The 20,851-nt window shown below is 44.8% G+C and overlaps 1 protein-coding gene across 10 annotated transcripts in view; it reads left to right on the top strand.

Annotated features, from left to right (window-relative positions):
• Positions 1-9,483: 9,483 nt before the first annotated feature.
• Positions 9,484-20,851, top strand: part of PRDM10 (PR/SET domain 10) — a 46,004-nt gene continuing 34,636 nt past the window's right edge. For 2 of the 10 annotated variants that reach the window (XM_074851185.1, XM_074851184.1), the window contains exons 1-3: positions 9,510-9,722; positions 18,469-18,658; positions 20,460-20,624. In XM_074851185.1, the coding sequence (XP_074707286.1) occupies positions 18,566-18,658; positions 20,460-20,624 (258 nt within the window). In that variant the 5' untranslated portion in view covers positions 9,510-9,722; positions 18,469-18,565. Of the gene's footprint in view, positions 9,723-10,617; positions 12,007-12,081; positions 12,568-12,719; positions 12,914-18,468; positions 18,659-18,707; positions 19,744-20,459; positions 20,625-20,851 lie in introns of those variants that run through there. The other 8 variants (XM_074851183.1, XM_074851182.1, XM_074851180.1 and 5 more) reach the window with 8 other exon arrangements.

Below are 20,851 nucleotides of genomic sequence, written 5' to 3'. Positions count from 1 at the left end.
TTCAAAAGAATTCATTTCTGTGCACCCGGACACTGGCACAAACACATACACCAGTTTTAATAAACCTTATACTGGCAAAGGATGGAATTGTGTCATCGTGATATGAAACCCACAGATCACATGCCTAAAAGGGAACTGCAGAGTTTCTAGCCTATGTTTAGAAGGGCCTAACCCTGTGAGCTAGTTGAAGAACTAGAAATTATTTGTGTTTGGATTTGCTTCAGCGCACGGGCGCAGAGCCAGGGCTGTGGCCAGGGAGCACATGCAGCGGTGTGAAATAGGAGCAGACCCCAAACCAAGTTCCGCCCCCCTCCCTTGTCGAATGCTGCCTGCTGATCCAGCATCGGCTGCAGCAGCCCAGCACATGGGTAGATCCCTTGGCAGGGTCAGCAATTAAATACCTACACCATCTTAAAACCTGAAAAACAATAAATTACACACACAAGTCTTACTGCAAGTTTTTCCTCTGTCTGCACAAGAAGGGATAGCATATATCAAATATTCAAACTTTTCCTCTTTGCCCTTCTTTTGTTTCTGTGTTTTTCTGCAAATTGCAGACTGTCCAAGTTCTCTGGGCTCTGTTCTTTCTTTTTTGTTACAGACTGACTTCAATCAAACCCTAGATCTAAAAGTCCCCAAACAACCAACAAAGAATGTATTTCAGTACGTTAAATTTGAGAAGTCACAATAAGGGCCGTGGTATAATACTGTGATATCACTCACAAAGGACTATTACTTCATTGTGAATGAAAACAGCATCTGGCACAGGGCGGGAAATAATCTACCAAAAAGCATCTGAGAAGTACAGCAATGAAAAATAATAATCAAGTGAGTTTATGGCTACGTGGCCTTGTTCTCTTCACTAAAGGTTCTTGCACTGTGAAAACGTTTCTTTAAAGTAAGGGAAGGAAAAATACCGCACACATTAAGTCTTTTTTCTGCCTTTGACTCCAATGCTTGCCAATAGCTTTTCAACAATTGCGTGATTCACTATTGAGTATTTCATCGTGAAAGAAGCCTGCATTCTGTACGGTAGAGGGCTCTTTCATTCATTTTTATTTTGTATTTATATTATCAACCAACATGTCAGCTCTTAAAGAAAACCTGGTGAAAGACTACAAAAGGAGATAAGCCCTCAGCAGGTGTTACAGAAATACTGAATTGTCTTTTAGTCTTAATTACACCTTTAAGGTGTTTTTGCTGTGTTGCAGCTGCTCTAGATTAAATGAAATAGTATTTTGTAAAATATTTTTTCTACAGTTTCTACAACCACTATAAGAGAAAGTCAATGGGTCAAAATAAAACTAGGTAAGCACCAAACTGGGGGAAGGAACAAAATGAAAACAGGCATCACCAGCAAGTTTCCTAGAAGTCCTGCAGGGAATTAGTGAGGAGAGGGCAGAGGAGGAGAGCCAGGCTCTGGAATTCATTACAAAGATTAACACAGAAGGAGATGTCTTACTACAACCTCTTGCATTTGTGGAGGACTGTGAGGATGCAAAGTGACTCATTCAAGTTATTAGGGTATTCTTGGATTAAACAGAACTCACCAGGGAGATGAATTCAGCCTTATCAGACTGATCTGTTAAGTGTAAAATGACCCAGGCATCTTAGGTGTATTCTTCTCCTTTGCCTCCCGAAACATCTCAGCAACTAAAATCGTAACTTTCAAGACAATCTTACCCCGGTAGCAAAAAAGACATTTCAGTGGAAAAATTGGCTACTGATTGGATGGGCCTGCAGCTGGCAAGTCTCAAAGTGACTCCAAATTTGCTTTAAGAAACCCCCATGCTATCACTGTGGTACTCTCTTATTCAGGCAAATTCATTAAGCAGCAAATTTCAGAAGATTTTGAAAATCAGAGGTCAAATTCTGGGATCCTTTGATAAAACTTACAGCCCGAATCCTACCTGAGCTCCCACTGTAGTGTATTAAAGACAGTCTTCTTGAGCGAATGGATTTTAGAGCACTGGGAAATATCAATTCTACTCTGACAGCAGAACTCTTGAAACAAATATCCAGAAGGGTCCGTGCAAAATTAAGGCAGAGCAAACCTAACATGACGCAGGACACGCAAGCACTCTCAGCTGGAACTGCAGCAAATATTTTATTGTGAACTGCAGCCTCATGCTCAGGCAAGCAAATCCTGAATTTTTCCACTGTATGCAGGCTGAGGTTACAAGAGTTCAAAGCAACAGTTGAACAATTCTGTAATAACAGAGAAATTAAGTACTGTCATAACTGTGTTTGAAAGAATGCTCTCACCTTACTGCGTAAATCTGCTGCTTTGAAAAAAAACCCAAAACACCTCGTTTTGGGTTGAGCTGGCCAGGTGCCTGGGCACACCTGGAATACATAACATTTGGGTGCACCTGAATAACATCACATGAGCTTTGACAACATGAATTATTTTCTGCAAGAAAAAAAAAAAAAAAAAAAAAGGGAAGAAAATGAGACTGGCTTAAAATATTGGGGCTATGTTCTGTTAGCTAAAAGATTTTGGAGAGGCAGATTGATGTGTTATGTCTTCGTCGCCTACAGTATCTGCATCTCTCCTCCAGCGTCGTTCGTCTGAAGCACAGTGGAGGATCTGCCAGAATTCCCTGCTCCCGGCAGCTCTGCGCTTTTCCTCTGTGCAGCAAATTTTCACGTTTTTCCTGTCTGGCTGGCAGCAGGAGTTTTTCATTTGCAGCCATCTGCACCAGGGCAGAGGCTGCGGCTTCAATCTTAATGGCTGTCTCGGATGATACCATTTTCTTTTTGTCAGCTTTAGAGATAAGGCAGCATTGAACTCACTGACAAACCTCGGCGTTTGCTATACATTTACTCTATCTGATACCTACTGTTCTCCTAAGACACTTGTTTTCAAAGGCGTTCAGGTATTCTGTCTATAGCGTGGGTGGAATATACTTACCTTTCAAACTCAGTTTAATTTCAAAACATCCCCTCCTTTAAACTAATCAGTCACTAAAGTATACATTTCTCATCCACTGAGACAACTATCCTCTTGAAGGACACATCCAACTGCAAAGAACCCCTCTGCAAAAATATTTTGAACGCAATCCAAAATGACATCTAAATCAATACAGCCCCACGCTGCTGCCCGCGTCTGCTCGTACAGCTCTTGCTGCAGGGTCAGGTTCTCAAACAGGACGCCGCAGTCTGCTGTGCCAGAGGTGTTGATAGCAATGCAACACCACCAACGTTGCAAAAGTTGTTTTTCTTCCACTTAGCCACAAAATCCCAGAACCCTGTGGGAAAATTTCAACGGTGTTTTTCTTCTCAGAGGTCTAACTCTCAAGTTGTTATGATAGAAAATTGAGGAAAAACTTGAAAACACAGTAAGCAAAGACTCAAAACCTCAGAAAAAAAAAGAAAAAGTGAAGCATACAACCTCCTCCAAAATTGCTTTTTTGCACCAAATCCACAAGCTCTTAATAAATAGAGTAACAGTACAAACATTACATTTAAGACAAAATCTAAAGCAAACCTGAAGAGACAAAAAAACCCAAAACACAACTACTTTGACAAAAAAACAAGACTGCTGCAATGACAAAGCCCTACCAAGGTAGCACCCTGCCAGGGACCTGAGGCCACTAACAAATCTTAGTGATCCTGAGCAGCTGCACCTGGGGCCTCCACCCACAGGCCCAGGAGCTCTATTTAAGCCAAGCCCAGGAACCTCTTTCTTTCCCTGAGTGATTCTAGAGAAGTGTTGGGCTTCAGCTTGAAGATAGTTGTGCTTAGATACAGATCTCCAGTCCTAGCTTGATCTTGAATCTGTCTCATTGCTCTTGATTTAGGAAGTACCTCCTGGATTTTATCTAATCCTGATTGTCCTCATCACCCTGTATCATGACCTACAGGTTTAATTCCTGTCTGGACATCAGACCTGCCTCATCCTCTTGGACTTGCCTAATGACCTGGATTCTTAAATGACCCTGACTGCCATCTCCGGATAAGCCTTACTCATCTTGTTCAGGTGCTGAAGGGTGAGACTGTAGCTGATGAGTACTTTCACAAGCTTGGAGATCCAGACTTTTGGATAAGAGCTCAAAACCTCCCAGGGGAGTTTGTTTTACTCTTAGAAATCAATAAGGGTTTCTAAAGCTGCTTTGGAAAATTCATCATGTAAGATGAAAACTTCTTTTTAAAAGCTCTGTTGCCCCACTACAGCAGAGGGGCTAGCAAGGCAGATGGGGGAATGAGGAATGTGTTATACAGCAGAAGATGAAAGAAATGTGGCCTGTGTAGTCTAGCGAAATAAACTTCAGGAGAGGCTATGCCTGCTGCCTATAAATACATCAGGAGAGTAAACACAGGGGAAAGAAAAAAGTCCCCTATTTAAACTGCATAAAAATGTTGGCACAAGAACAAATAAGTAAAAATGGGCCTTGGAAAAAAACCCTTGTCTTCAGTGATGTTTTTAGTCTCTTGTTCAAGGCTGCAAGAACAAGAGTCTCAGTTTCTCTCTAAGAGAAAGCCTGCCCTGGCTATATAGTGTAGTCATGGAGAGGACTGGGTGGCTTAGAAGCCCCCCTGCCAACTCCTACATCCATGAGATGATCAGATTTCTTAATTTCTAAATTCTGGGGAAGGAGGAAGACTGACCATCTGACAGATAAATATCTTCTATCTTTATACATGTTGAAAAATAATACTGAGTCTTCCCAGCTAGGGGATTTACTTTTTGCTGTTATATAAAAAGCCCAGATAAACAGAGTGTACGATTTGCACATATACTAAATTCGATAATAAAATGTTTTTTTTTAAAAAAGTGGCTCCTGTCTAAACATCTACCATAAGTTATCACTGCACTTTTTTCTGTATTGCCTCTCTTTATCTACTAAGCATATCCAGAAGCAGGAGGAATATCTCTGAAGATCTCTTCTTTCCCAGCAGAAGCTGGGTAAGACTGACTGTATGATCTCATCATCACTTTTTTGAAAACAGCTACCAAAGGGACATGTATTAACAAGTCCTTTCCCAGTGCTAGAGACAGGGAAACCTTCTAGAAAAGTTAAAAATCCTTTAACTATTTATGATGCTTTTTTAAGGCCTAGATACAGGACTAATTTTAATAGAGAATATTCAACTTTTGGGCAAACTCAGAAATATCAAAAAGCATTGTTAATAGTTTTGAGTCATTCCAGCTTGCTTAATGGAGAGGAAACCCAAACAGCCTCTGTGTTTACTTTGCAGTTGATGGACAAATGATTTCCTACTAATGACAATGCTCCTACATAACCAGAACTGGATAGTGGTGACACCTGAGCTTGAGTCCAAAATGAGCCACTGAAGTCAGGTACTTTCAATTAAGGATGGTGAGGCTAATTGTGGTTGAAGGTCTTTCCCAGAGAAGAAATGCATGCACTGAATAAACAGTAACCCCAGATGAAGAAGTAGTTGACCTGGATTTGAAGTTGAACTACATCTGTCCAACGCAGATTTCTGGGAAATGTTCCAGTAATTAAGAAGTCTTGCAACGCAAAGAACAACTCTGCTGCGTTGGTGTTCCTGTACTCGCTGTCGCCTGTGAGCTGGGGCATCTACTGGTACCGCAACCACCTCGCTGCCTTGCTTAAGGGCCAGGACTCCACGTAGCAGCTGTGCACAAGAATGAAAAGTATTTTTCTCACCCTGTAAAAGCTTGCAAACAGGCAGTTTACATCAAAACTTGTGAAACACAAAACTCTCTTGGCTGATTTCTATCTTCCCCTAAACCCAGAGATCTCAAGACACCCTCAGAAGCAGCAGCCTTAGTAAATATGGTTATAATGGGGAGATATTGGTGTGTGAGTGGCAAAGTATTTTCCCCTGCAGGCGTTTTTGCAGCCAGAACTCGCTTTTCTCATCCCTACGCCACAGCATGGCTTTGCTAAATAGGTTTTCACAGTGAACTGAAATGCTCCTTTTTCCCAAGACTTGAGGCACCTCTTACCAAATGCCCTGTAAAGATATCGGGGGGGGGGGGGGCTATGGGAGTTGTTTCTTCCCTTATTACTGTGCCTGTTGCCTATATTTCTTATGAATATTGGGGGTAAATGCCATTCGGGTGGGTACAGATCAGGCAAAAAGGTGGCCAATAATGAATGTATGTGATGAAACACTTTCTCCAATGGTATGTTTTTAATTTAGTTTTAAGTAAAATAATTTTTAAATTTTTGAGATGGTTAGGTAGATGCTATTAAAACACACTTAACCCCCAAACTTCAATTAGTCAAACCTTTCCTTGCAGTATAAGGGGATTAACTCAGCTTGTTCAAATAAACTAGTTAAAACTTTTTTGGGGGGGGAAATGACCCTGAGAATTAAAATAGGATAACTTTGTTGTATTTGTGTGTGTTTTACATGAGGCCACTTTAATTAAATTTATCGTGGCTTGCTCTAAACCAGTAAACTCATATTTCTACCTTCACCATGTTCTGTATTTTCTGTGCAGGATGTAAAGTAATTACATTTCAGTTGCATTATAATTTAGCAGGTTTTAGGAGAAACATGGAGAGCTGAAGTTTTTCCATCTTCTAGATTGGTGTTTTAAATCACAGCCAGCTGCTGACTTGCACACAGGAAGTTAGATGGGTACCACAATGCGTAGCCCGATCTGTGCACAGTTTAATTTGGAAATCTAAGCACAAGTACCTACTTATCATGCACAGATGTAGTCTGGGAGGTCAATTGGGCCAGCGAGGCATCGTCTGCTTCTCTAATAACTCAAATGAGTTTACAGCATTTTTCTTTGTCATGTTTTAATCTACGTGCTTCTCAAAATGGGATAATGTCATAAAGAAAAATCAGGTAACCTCAACAAAACCAGAAACAAGGAGGTATAGACAGGAAAAGAACAGACAAGCTTTCTAGGAGGGCTGAAAGAGTGTTGGCGAGCAGCTTTAGGGGACTGTGGTCCAGGTGTGGGAGGTTTGTTTTTAAGGCAAAGACCTGTGAAAGTGGTTTTACTAGGTGAAGGGAATAGCTGAAGAGCTTCAAGGGAAAGAGTTGGGTCAAAAAGATATTCAGAAGTAAATGAAATGGGCTTGGGTTAAAGTATGCTTTTCCACCTGGAGCCTGAAATGAGGGAGAAAACGGCCCTTGCTGGGAGGATGTCAGTACACATGCTTCGATGTGGGAGACAGGGCTGTGGCCTGGAAAAATGAGCCTTGTAGTGGCCACAGGGAAGAGACAGAACAGGCAAGACAGGACACATGCAGCAGAGGTAGTGCTGAAACAGCAGTATCCAAATGAGGTGATGCAGAGGCGGAGATACAGATCTGATGACCCAGAAGACAAGGGGGGAAAAGGAGGATCTGGTGAAGGGTTACAACGCTGTTCCAGACAATATAGGTGGATGGGGAAATGATTTTACATAGCGTACTTGAACTATGAATATTAGAAATAAAAGAACCTAATGTGAAGGCTTCTCTCTCTCCGACAGCATGAAGCTATTGGAAAAACAAAGCCCATGCTGGAGCGTCCGAAACAACACATAAAATGTGGGCAATACAATAGGCTTTACATCACATTCCAGATCCTGCAGATGATGAATCGGCTTTTGCTGCATCTGGCAGCTTGTTGCAGCCCCTGTACACTTGCACTGAATCGGCCTTTCCAAGCTAAGAGGGGAAAAAAAAACCAAATGTGGAATAACTTTCAGAATATGACCCACGTACCGGGGAAGGACAGCCCAGAGGTCCCACGCTGTTTTGTGCCCAATTGTAGAACTGTATGTATGCAAACGTGGCACAATAGTGTGTGTTGGAGCCAGTAAATCTCCAAAATGTAAGGGAGACTCTTGGAAATCTCAAATAAAAATGCAACACTGAAAACACTTTGATTTTTCAGAAGTAATACATATAGCTGTTAAGACTTATGAGGAATAAAGCAGTTTTGTTGGGTCTTATGTATTTCCTCGTGCTATTTGTTATCCTAACATTTCAGCATGGTATAATGAAATTAGAACTGTTTTTATAGGATAGAGGAATAAATTGACTCCATCACTCTCATAATCCAGATTAAGAGAACTGCCCAGAGGAGTGAAAAATTATTGTGGAGGGGAAAAAAGCCCCACAAACCCAACAAACTTCTAATTGGTAAATAATTCTGCTCACTTCAGTTTTAAAATCATTTCTTACCTAACATTTTAAGGTCAAGTTCCTAAGTACAAGTTAGAAAATTTGCATCTCTGCTTTTTTTTTTTTTAAATCTTGATTGCTCATGGAAGGGATGGGTCAGTACAACAGGGGATGATTTCAATATATACCTGCACTTCTTAATTTAAAAGAGTAGCTCAGGCTTTCAAAAGACAGACCTAGTGGAGAAGTATGCTTAATTGCACCAAGATCTGACCCTCTCACTATTCTCCTGGGCAGAGAATGAGCAGAACCAGTTTTTGTAAAAGCAGTGACTCATCTTTAACCAAACTTTACCCTTCCTGTCTTAGTGGATTTTGGGTCAATTAGCCACAATGGCCCCTTGCAGGATCTGTAGCTGCCCACGCCTCAGTGGAACAGTGTTTATTATGAATGTGCACACACGCAGTTCATGAAGCCATTTGGAATAAAGTTAAAAGGTACAAAACACAGAGATTGTCTTATTTAAGAAATGTCTACTGAACTACTAGATCAAATGGCTTTCTGAGCACATGCTAATGTGAAATAAGGAATAAGAAAAGCAGTATTTTTCCATGCCACCATAATACAAACACCTCTTTAAGAAGAGCAGAAACAAAAGTATGGTGATAAACCCATTAGAATGACCAATTAGTTAAATATCCGAACAATAGTAATTATTATCCTTCTCTGAGCTGACATTTAGGACTTGAACACATATACCACGAAAAAAAGAAACGCCAGCACCAGTTGGGGTCCTGTTAGGCAGAAGGAGCCCTTTTGGGGGCAGTTCCCTCACTGGCTGACCCTCGACAGATATTAATAGCTCTTGGTTCAGCTTTTAATTTGTAAGTATATAAATAAAATTACAGCGAATCCCTCCAGACTGCTATTTTTGACACAATTTCAGAGAATTATACCCCGAGGGGTTGCGAGATGAAGCACAGGGGGCTGTGGAGATCTCATGCTCGCCTCTTCATCTAGCGGGGAGAGGCAGATGGACCCGGCCCTCCCTGCCGTGTAAAAGGGGGGGGCCCGGCCGCCCTCCCCCCCCGCCTCAATAAATAAATCACCGCCCGTCACTCGGAGGCCGCCCCCACCCCGCCAGCAGGGGGCGCCCCTCCCCGCCCTCCCAGCAGGGGGCGCTGCTCGCGTTCCCCACACCTCCTCCCCCAGCAGGGGGCGGAGCGCCGCGATAAGAGGCGCGCTCTGATTGGTGGCGAGGCTCCCAGCGGTGAGGTGCGGGGATGAGAGAGGCGCTCTGATTGGTCGCGGGCATTCGAGGGGGGGGAGTAAAGGCCCGGGCAGGGTTTCCCCCCCCTCCCCTCCCCGTGGATCGGGGTCCCCCCCTTGCTCCCCGGCCCCGTGACCTGGCCGCCTCCGAGTCTTTTCTTGAGGACTTTTGTGCCCCATCTTCGCGGGCGGAGGCGTTTCAGCCAATCAGCGTGCGGCGCCGCGGCCTGTTGCCAGGCAGATTATGGTAATGAAGTCTGGGCGGCCGCCCCCCCTCCCGCTCTGCAGCTACCATTGTGAGGTGAGGACAGGTGGGGGGGTTTGGGGCCGCAGCGGGGCCGGCGCCGGCGGCCGGGACGCGGCACCGGCACGGGACCCCCTCAGGTAACGCGATGGGACGGTCCGGGAGGGAAGCCCGCTCCAGGGGCGCCGCGGGGACCCGCCGGGGGTTTTGGACTTGTTGTTTTAGTCGCACCCAAGATGGCGCCCGGAGCTGGCGGCTCCTTAGCGCTGGGAACGGGATAAACCGTTGGCTCCCGCGAGTGGGGGGGGGGGGCGAGCAGGGCGCAGTCATTCCCCTTCCCCCCCCGCGGGAGAGGTACAGTCCGCTTCCCCCCCCTCCCCGCTCCAGCCGGGATCCCCCACCCGCCCCGGACAGAGGGAGAAGGGGCTGCCCCCACCCCTGTTTCCCCCCTCCCTGCTTGGTACAGTCCGGACCCCGGCACCTCAGTGGCGGGGGGGTGCCGGAGCCATCTTGTTCCCCCCCTCCCCCAGCACTGTGGGCACCTCACCCCCCCACCCCCCATTACTCTGGGCCGCTCGCTCCCCTCGCCCCACAGTCAGACCAGCTCCCCCAAGAGTATCGGCTGCCGGGCCGTCTTCTCTCCTCTGCCCGCCCGGCGCGGCCTCTCACCGCCAGCTCCCGTCCCCCCCTCCCCGGGCTACAGTGGTTGGGGCCGACTGACCGTTGGGCGCCCTCACGGGGGGCTGATGGCGCCTTCTCGGGGGGGTGTGAGGGGGGCGCGGTGGTTTCTCACACGGGGGAGCGGCGGTGGCGGGAAGCGGGAGGGCGGGCGGGCGGGGGGCACCTGCGCCTCCTGATTGGCCGCGTGCCTCGCGCCCCTGCCTCCCATTGGCCTAGTTAGGGGAGGGGGCGTCGCACCCCCTCCCCGGATTGGCTGCCGGTGGTGGGGCGCAGGGGTATATAAAGGGGAGCGGGTGGGGGGGAGTGGCAGTCTGGCCTGGGGGGGGCTGGGGGGCGGCTGCGTCTGTGGGGATCCCGTGAGGGGGCTGTTTGGGTGCCCGTATTTGCCCTAGCGGGAAAAGGCTGTGGTCTGGGTGGCCTTGGAGCTTGGTGTGGAGGGCTGGTAGCCCATTCCTCCCCACCTTGAGGTGCCAGGATGGGGCCTGTGTGGATGGATTCATCCAAGGGCAGAGCAGGACCAGGCTGGTGGGTTTGGGCCTTTTGCTGCTTCCCACTGTGTGAGGTGTTTCCATCCAGCAAGGGCCCCAAGGAAAGGGCAAGGCCTGTGCGTGAGCAGAAGCGACTTCTGCAAGTGGAAGCTGTGGTGTTTGCCCCTGCTCTGCTAATGATGGTCTTCATGGTGGTGGTTGCCTCTGCTAAATGTGCCTGTTCTTGTGGCCTGAGGGACAGTTATAACATGTGGCTGTTTGATCTTGTGGACCTCTTGCTACTTAGGTTTTGGTGTTGAGTTGCTGTGTCCCCCCTCCTGTGCCACAGTTACATTAAAAAACTTAAATTGTTAAGTTGGAGTGGGAAAATAAGGTCTTGGTGCTCTGTCTTTCAGATCTGCCACCCTAAAGGGGCAGTTCACCTGTTAAAGCGTTATTTTCCCCTGTACAAGACATTTCAAGCTATGCATGGTCACCTCTTGCCTCGCAACTGCTCATTGCAGATCCTTAGAAGGGGCCTTGCAGGGCTCTGTAGATCAGAGTTAAAAACCTGGTTTAGGCTACTGAGCTTCATAGTCCAGAGTTAAAAACCTGGTTTAGGCTACTGAGCTTCATAGTCCTGAGAGTGAAATGGTCAGTGTTTGCGATGTGCTTTTTGCTATCTGAGCGCCAACCAATAGTCTATTACTGATGCATTCATGGTTCTTGCAGGCCTTGAATGAACAAGCACAAAGCTGAGTGTCTGTAAGATGCAAATCAACGTTTCTGTTTCAGAGTTTCAGTGGGAATAGAGACTATACTGAACTTTAGCTTCTATTTTTAATACATTTTTTTTTCCTTTCTATTGGTTAAGTTAGAAGATGAAATGTGAATGAATTGTCAGCAGATTTTACAAGAGTTCTTTGCGTCTTCGGCGGAAATATAATAATGGGCAGTCTCAAACCTTCATTTCTAGGAAAAAAAAAAAGTAAGAGGGAGTATTTCTTTAGTCAGTCCTTAAAGGGAAAACTTATCTCCCGAATTGTGATGCTTTTTGGCACTTTGCTGTATGCATGCTTCTCTTGTGCGTTAGGCATTTAAAATGAAGACACCTTTATTACCTTGGTTATAGGATGAGATATTGTTGTTGTTATTATCTGATGGAATAATTGATAATTTGTTTTTAGAGAGAAATGGGCATGTGATGTTGCTTGGCTTTCCTCTGGCACCCTTACTACTAACCTGCAAAGAAAATCCCTGGATGAGCTCTCTGATGGTAATTTGCTCTGCAGTCAGCAGCTACTTTGAGTGTGTTTCTGACCACCTGCAGCTGCTGTCAGCTGTGCAAACAGAATTTTAAGTGACTTATAAGTGTAGCTAATTACAGGGGCTGTCTTACTATTGTGAATTTTGTTTTGACTTAAACATGAGATCGGGTCTATTTGTCACTTTTATTTCATGCTAGTAAAACACACAGAAATAGAAGTTGTGTGGCAGCCCTTGACTGGCGTTGTATGTTAAGTTCCCACCTGTTTTAATGGACAGATAGCCTGATTTGTTCTCTGTGGTATCTGTGCTTCAGAGAATCAGCTATTCTGAAAGAGAGCGGTTTGATTATCTCCTGTGTTTTATGGTAGAAACAGTTTCAGCTAGTTACCTGATACTTTGTGAGAGAATAGTTGCAACAAGTGCTTGCTCACTGTCCCTGCGGGAGAAGGACTGCGACATGCGGAGGACTGGCCTTGAAGATCTAAGACATCTTTTCCAGCTCCTTGTTGCTTTGATGGGTGTACCATAAGGATATAGATCAATTCATTATGCGCAATTTGAGTAAAGAGTGAGTTTGTGTTTGGCTGAGTATACAATTAAATAAATTGAAGCCATTTTTCCTTTCGTGGAAATAATCTGTACTGCCCCAGCCCTATGTGTGATTTCCGTTTCTAACTCACCAAACATAAATATTGTGGTTATGTATTACCTGATTATTAGCAGTCAGCCAAAATGCGCCAGAGCCAGGGTTCCTTGAAACAATATGTGCTTTTGATGGATGGGAATGCAGAGGAGGAGACGGCAGTCGTGACTCAGTCCTCAATGAGGTTAGAAACCTTCTTGCTGCAATGAAAGCGTATTCCTGCCAAGGGATCTCAGGAAATGCACCGACTCTGCCTTCTAGGCAAGCTGGGGTAATTAACTTAAGTGTGGGATATAGCTTTTTGCAGACACATGTGATGTTCCTTTTGAGCATAATAAATCATTTTCGTATTAAAAGCTGGAGGAAGACCTGTAGTCGTAAAACCCCCTTTCATAACAATCTTGCTGTCCTTGCGTATGGTTGGCGGGGGAGAAGAGTGGTCAGTGAGCTCAGTACTTAAAGGATTAAGCTAATAGCCCCTGCTATTATTGCTGCAGGGAACCCCAATCTATATGCAAGCCTCTCTTACACCGGAGAGTAAATCACATTAGCCGTTTCATGCACCATTATTGTAAAGTGGATTCTCATTTGAGATACTGCAGTGGCTTTATGGCTCCCTGAGCAGGGAGGTGGACTTCTCCCCTTGCCCACCTTTAATATTCCCCCTTTCTTCTCATCCCGGAGAAGGGACAAAAATGAATGTTTGGCAGCTACTGGCTCGGGTGCTTTCTCAGCAGAATGTCCTTAATGAGTCTTGGAGAGGTTGCTGCAGATGAAGTCCCCAGAGTTTTTGTCTGTCTATCTTCTTGTGTAGTCCCAGCACTGAAAGAAATGGCCATTCCTTAACAGCAAGTGTGCCAAGAAAATATGGTTACTGCTGATCTTTTTTTTTTTTTCCCCCCCCTCTGATTTTCAGAGCTGAGCTTTCCTTTGAAGCACCGTATGGATTCACTGTATTCGACTGGTGTCAAACTCTTACATGGCAAATGCAAAATAACAATGACTTTGCTGTTAGTGGAGGTTTTCCTCTTAAAGCACCGTGGACTCTCTAAGTGTTAGGGGTCAGAGGGGTGCCTACAAGGTGACATGGCACGGGTGCTGTGGTGGCTGAGGGCGACGTGTCTTCTGCTGAGGACAGTAAGGCTAATGAGGGCTTTGCTGTTGGGTAGAGGCATTTTTCCCCTGAGCAGTGCTTTCTCATCCTCTGGAGCGGCGTGCAGCGAGTGGGGAAAGCTGCTGATTTAATAATACAACTTCAAAGAAAACAACAGACTGCAGGAACAGGAGAGAGGCGTTAGAGAGTATTGCGGTGGTCAAAAGGAGTTTTCAAGTGCCATTTCCAAAAAGATGAAGAACTGGTCAGGCAGTGACACAAAGGCACTTTCCGGGCGTGAGGAGAAGCTTCACCATTAATGAGATTTTTTAGATTGGATGTAAAAGGCAAGAACTAAAGAGGAAGGCATAGGTCTCTGACACCAGCAGGTCCCCAGAGGGTGTTGAGAAAAGGAAGGTAAATGTGAATGGCACACTGAAATGAACCTGTTTTGTTTGGAAGAGGTGGTTGATTTACTTGCACTTACCTGATGAGGCAGACAGCTGGATATTATGAGTGCACGGACACGTAGGAGAATACTCATCCTGCCCTCCAACTCTAAATCCTCCTAGCTGTGGTTAGCACCAGGTTGTCCTAAGCTTCGCTGAGGGATAAGCGCAGCGGCACGCTCGTGTCGCTTCCGAACTCCGAGCGTGCTTCTACCTGTGGAAAACATGGGCACGTCCTAGGGAGCTGAAGGGCAGCACCCATGGGTGCTGTCTCAGAGCTCCAGCAGACCCAAGTCAGAATGAGTTCTCTTCCGCTGGAGTGGATATTTTAAAGTAACGGGAGCTGCGTGGGTTCTTGATTCGCGTTGTGTCTTATATATAGTGACACGCTGCGTCCTGCCACTGACGTACTGGAGTGGTGCTGGGTTATATTTATACCTATTACTGTTTCAGCTTGTGTCATCACCCAGCATGGACTGGGTGAGGCATGCCTGCTATTTTGGGGAGGAAGAGGCTGTCTTCACAATTGCTGTAAATGGTTGAGCATCTCACGAGTTGGCACCGCTTCTGGCTGGTGCCCGCGACACTTATCAGGTCGTACGCAAACCCCGGGGCAGTGACGCAACCGCAGCCGATAGATTGGGTGATAGGTCTCAGAACGTGTGTGCGTCCCCCTTGGGCGTTGCAGAGCTTCCCGTTGAGGTGCTTGCCTCAACATTTAGCTTCTCTGAAAATATCTGACACGTGTGAGATATGGGGAGGAAAACCAACAATTGCAAAGGATAATCCGTGGGCAAACAGTGCAGAGAGCAAGCAGAGCCTAGCGGAGTGTTCCCTTGCATGCCAGCTGTTTGGCAATGCTTATGTCCAGAATTTCATTTATTTCTGCTAAAGAAAACAACAAAGCTTCCAGCCAGACCCTTTGAGAAAATAAGTATTTTCTTTTACCTGTATCTCCCAAACTGGCTTCACTAACAGGCTTAGTGCGGAGGCCACACACCCTAACGTACTCATCATGATTCTTCTGCAGCTAACTTGAAAAAATATTGTGTCTACGTGCTGAGGTGGACATCTGCCTCTTCCTCGTGCAGTGAGGGATCTCTGCTGAGAGAAGAACACAGGGAGATTGTTAAAGTCTCGAGCACCGTGGCTGTCAGCGTCACAGCTGTAACGGATATTGAGGGGGGGCTTTAAAGAAAATAAGATCATGCAGGATTGATGAGGGAGAGCATCCTATGAAGGACTAGTGAGCAAAGTTATTTTGGTCTTCTCTGTCATCAGTGCTAGAAAACTTACTCAGGTGTTTGTGTTTCCTGGCAGTTTTGTTGTCAGTGACGTTGGACCAGATCTTGCTTTCCAGCTCCTGACCGTAACTGCAGGTTTTGTTTCACTATTGGCTTTTGTACCAGCTGAATTCCGACGCTCGCTCTGCCTCAGGCCCTCTTCATTGCCTGGCCCTGGGACCTCGCTGGGATGTGGCCCATCTGCTCTTGCACTGCTGTCTCCCTCAGCACATCCCCGTTTCCAGGGAGACGTGCTTTCCTGTGTATTTTGGTGATGATAGAAGTGATGAGAATTCACGGAGCTCCGGTCTTTGATAGGAATGCGTACCAGAGAGGCAGATCCTGGGGTGTATTTTGAAGCCGAGAAGTTGAAAGCATCAGCAAATCCTGCAGCTCCTAATATTGTCTGATTATTATTGCTACACAGTTGGCTGGGCTGAGCAGTATATTTTTTTCATTTCCGTGAAGAACAACAGTTAACAGTACCATTTATAGGAACTGCACCACTGAGCCACTGAATTTGGCGCAACCTTGCTTTTTTCCCTGAGATTTGAGATAAGCACTAACCTTTAGAACCATGGCAAAACTTAGAATTACTGTCTTCTGCTTTCTTTTCCAACTTTTTGGTACTATTTTGTTGCAGATATGACCCTTAATGCCCAGTTTTGTCTACTAAAAAACCTGTCTGAACCCTTCGGTCTCCTTTCCACTCAAATTCTAAGTTATTCGTGCCAAAATGAGTCTGCAGAAGTGAGTCAGCATCTTCCTTCAGACCTTCAGTATCTGCTTGTGGGGAAGGTCAGCCAAAAATTCTGCGACTTGTTGCACCATGTGGCAATAGCTGGAGCTGTGCCTTTCTCAATTCAATCACTGGTTAATTTAATTACATTCTTATTAACAGTATAATTAAAAAACCCCAAACCACCCAAATTTGAAACCTCGAGCATTTATATTTATTTTCTAAGCAATTAGGTCATTGATTAAACTACTGGCTATTGTTAGTGCAATTACCTGAATTGGCTCTTGATTAATAATGACAATCAAAAAGAGCTGTTTGGGATAAACCAGCCGAAGAATATCAACAGGATAGGCATTTAATTTTACGTAAAAGTTGTTGTTCAGATTATGTTACTGACATAAATGCTATCACGTTTCACACAAGCAGTTCTAGACGTCTTGGTGATCGCATACCTGATAAAATGAGCGATGGAATTCAGTGAAAGTGGTCAGATTAGATCTGAGAAAAATCCCTCAATCCTTAATAATGTAGCAAGTAGCTTTGAGATAGCTGGATGAAAGATATTATGGGGGGCTGGATGATATTTATTTATCTATCTATCAGCTTGTGTGTGCTGTGATATATAAATAAATAATATGTTTGTAAATGGCCCTGGCTTTCAACACTTGGAGAGTAAAGCTGGTGTTTATCAGTCCCAATTGTTTGCTGCGGTTCATTTTTTCCTACTAATGAGATCCCCTAGCTAAAGTGTTGCCTGCAGGTACATGTATTTCTTTTTCCCTTTCCTCCTCAGGGCTTTTTCTGGATGTTTTGTATCAAGTAATACTAATGGAGGTAGGATTTCTGTTCCTTTATTCCCATAACCTAACGGTGTATGGGTCTCAGAGGAAGTCAGAACAGCTCCTCGGTCTCTGCTTGTGTGGGGGACCGTGTGGCACACGTGTACTATGTGGCTCGGTATGAGACAGCAAACGTTAGGCTCTAGTCACCAACAGTGGCGTGACTTACTGTCTAGCGATGCCCCAAAATATCTTTCCCACAGTTTTTCTTTGTATATGTGGAAGGAATATGATTTTTTTTTTTTCCCCACCGCGCAGTTCAGTGATGTTAGGCTGAGACTTTTCTGTAGTATTGATTTATATGTTCTGGCCAGGACCAGCGGTACAGTCAGTGCTCAGGTCTGCAAAGCTTATTCGTTGCTGGCAAAATTGGCAGAAGGCAGAAAGTGCCTGCTGCTTTTTTTTTTTTTTTTTTTCCCTCCCTATCTTTTTTTAGTTTGTCAATGACAAGCCAACTGCTAGCATTTATGGGAATAAATTATGACTAAAATAATTTGCATTTAAAATGCAAATGAATGAAAGCGTCAGCAAGGAGCCTTCTGCTTTCTTCCTGATGCACAGACGGGGTACTGGCATTGGATCAGCCCAGCGAGGCACTCGGTATAAAATAAAGTTAATTGGACTAGCTGAAAAATGGAATGGGCTCAGCCTCATGCTAATTCCTGGGCCTGTGATTTAATACGGCATTAGAGACAAAGGACTGGGAAGGTGCTGAACCACTGACTAAACCAATCACTGGAGCTGTAAATTATGCTTCTGAGATTCCCAATGGCAGATTGAGAGGCCCCAGTAAAATTGCAAGAGGTGAATAAAACCTAGCTTGGAAGCAATTTGTCAGGATCTTTGGGCTCGCATGAATTAGAGTTTTAAGTTTCATTGTTCTTTTTCTAAAAGTTGGCTATTGTAACACTGCCTGAATACCAACTGGGACTGCAATTTTGCACAAGGTGAAACCTGCCTGTAGATGTCAAGCCAGTTGGTTCTCAAACAAAACCTGTCTTGGAAAAACTGAGAAACTGGTGGTGCATCTCTGAAGGTACCATTGGCTTGCTGGAATCTTAAAGCCAATTTTCTGCATCGTTTATTGATTTCTGGGCCTGGAGGTGCCAGAAGGACAATTGGAAGAATGTTTTGTGAACTGCCTGTGGCCAGAGAAAGATGTGCAGGAGGAATTAATTGTCATCTTTCAGTGCAATTGTAGCAATGGTTGACTTGTTTCCCCCTTAATAGGACATGGAAAGTGTTATACAGCAGAACTCGAGTATGGTAAATGAGAATGCACATGTTCATAACGCCAAGCCTGCTTTATGCTGGCAGTGTGTTCCTGTAGAGCAGTGTGTGATGATAATGCCTCATACCTCCGTTCTACGTGTCACGCTTGTTTTAATATCTCCTCTTTTTTTTTTTTTTTTTTTCTTTATAGCCATGTTACTGAAGATCACCTTGTCTCCTGGAAGTAGAAGCACAGTGAACAGATGAATCTATTCAGCCAGACATTCCTCCAGTAGATCCCTCTCCTCATGGAGCACCACGGCAGGGAGGAGATGGACTCCAAAGAGGAAAGTCCTCAGGTGTGGGCTGACTCTGCTGAGCCGGAACAGAATAGCACGCAGGTGACTAGTGCCCTCCAGAGCTCTCGGGTTCTGCTCAGACTGACCTGGGCTGGGTGCGGTGGCTTAGCAAGCAGGCGTTCCCATTCGACCCCTTCTTAGAGTCTGGAAACTCAGCTTTCATTTGAGGGGACATACAAACACGTCTGTGGTGATTTTGGATTGAAGGTTCCAAAAGTGAGCTGTGCAAACCGCAGCAGTGAATACGCAGACATCTGAAATGAGCTAAACGAAACCAGGCAGTGGCTATAGAAGTTTCAGTGTCCAAATATATGTTTAGCCATGCGGGAAAGTGAAAGGGTATTCAGATTAATGAATATTAACAAAATCTGTGGTCTGTGGCGGCCCATTTTGATGGCATCGGTCGAATCAATTGGAACTGTGGGTGGACCTTGGAGAAAGTAATATGAATAATTTTTTCCAGTCAGACATCTGAGTAGTGGGGAAGGGAGAAACGTTAATCGTTAGTGACTAATACAGTCAGATTCTGATCTAGGCAGCCAGTCCCTCTGTCTCTGAGACAATGCAGCTGAGGATTTCTAGAAGACTGTAAATTGATTTACTTTTGAATATGTTATGAAGAGGGTGCTGCATGTCATTTGACCCACAAGCTGAGAAATTCTGATGCTCCTGGTAATTTCCAGCTTTAAAATTTGCAAAGAAAGGCAGTTTTCAATGCCCTGTGTTCTGTTATCTGTACAATGGGATAACCATACTGTTTGCGCATGGCAGTTATAAGGCTTAATTAGTGTTTGCAGAGTGCTCTCCAAATGTGAAACACTGCATGTATCCTTACTGTAGTGTTTGCATGAGGATTTATTGTACAGAATCAGCACTTGGCATCCATGGGGGAGTACCAGGTGTCTTCTGAAACATAAGCTAAAAGGTGAAACAAGGTAAATAACACATGTAACTGTGGGATCGCTTTATGTGGAAATATTTTGTATGAATATGGATCTTAAAACTAGGTTTCCAGCAAACTGTCCTGTTCTTCCCATGTGCTGAAAATGGTTTTCAGCATGTAAAGGGTGTCAGAAGGTGAACATGTTCCTATTGCCACTGGAATTAAGTATTCTAGCTTGTTGAAGGTAGGCCACCGATCATCATTTATGATCATAATGTTCTGTCAAAATCAACTTGTTTGGATTTAAACTGCTGCTCTAGACATAGCTTGTTCCAGTAGTCCTTGGAATCATTGCTTAATGTTTTCAGTTATATGCTTCTCTGTTTAAATAGTTGGATTTTCTACTGATACAGCAAGTACGTACTACAGAGAAGCAATCTAACATACACTATTGCTTCCTCGTGATAGGTGCAATGCTATTACTTGAAGCAGTATCAAAGTTAATAGGTTTTGTTAGTCCCTCATCGAACAGACAAAATTACCCCCAACTACAGAACTAGCTGAATGAAGTAATTATCATAAATCCAGAAAGGAATATGAGAATAAAGGGAAACAGTACACCAATAAATCCCATAGATACACTAGTTCATATCTGAGCTTTCTTTCTGTTACGAATTTTCGAAGGATGATCCAAGAAGGTGCCCTTTATACCAGTTAGGTCTTGAGTTAAAATGCAGAGTAAAACCGGAAACCGATGGAGGTTCTTATGTCCAGATTTCTATGTTGCTGGTGTAATTCAGATGCAATTTAAAATGTATGTGTTCAAAACAATTGGCTAGATAGTTTGGACACAAGGTACTCTGCTTGCCAAGGCTCCTCCGCAACCGACGAGTTTTGTGGTGTTTCCCATAGGCGTTATGACTGCAGAAGATCAGTACAGGATCTGTTCTTTTCTTCCAGGTGCACTTTGTCCCTGAGGGGGGGACAGTGGCACAGATTGTCTACAGTGATGAGCAGGATCGTCCCTCGCAGCAGGTGGTCTACACGGCCGATGGCACCTCCTACACCTCCGTGGACACCTCAGAGCACACGCTCGTTTACATCCATCCCGTGGAAGCTACGCAGGCATGTGTGGTCCTGAGCCCGCCCCGTTTTGGCACCTAGAAAACAAAACAATCTTGTTTGAGATGAAAGCCAGTTACCAGCCAAGTGATACGACTGGAAAATAGCAGGCAGTTGCTCTTAACACTTTTCTCTGCCCATTGCTGAACAGGGACTTCATGCTGTTCATTTGTCTGATGTGTAAATGTGGTAATCGAAGGATGTCAAGGCTATGAATTATGAAATGCTGG

This window comes from Strix uralensis, chromosome 26 (assembly GCF_047716275.1).
Source record: "Strix uralensis isolate ZFMK-TIS-50842 chromosome 26, bStrUra1, whole genome shotgun sequence".
In the NCBI taxonomy this organism is placed as follows: Eukaryota; Metazoa; Chordata; class Aves; order Strigiformes; family Strigidae; genus Strix; species Strix uralensis.
This window is presented reverse-complemented; position numbering and strand designations above follow the sequence as displayed.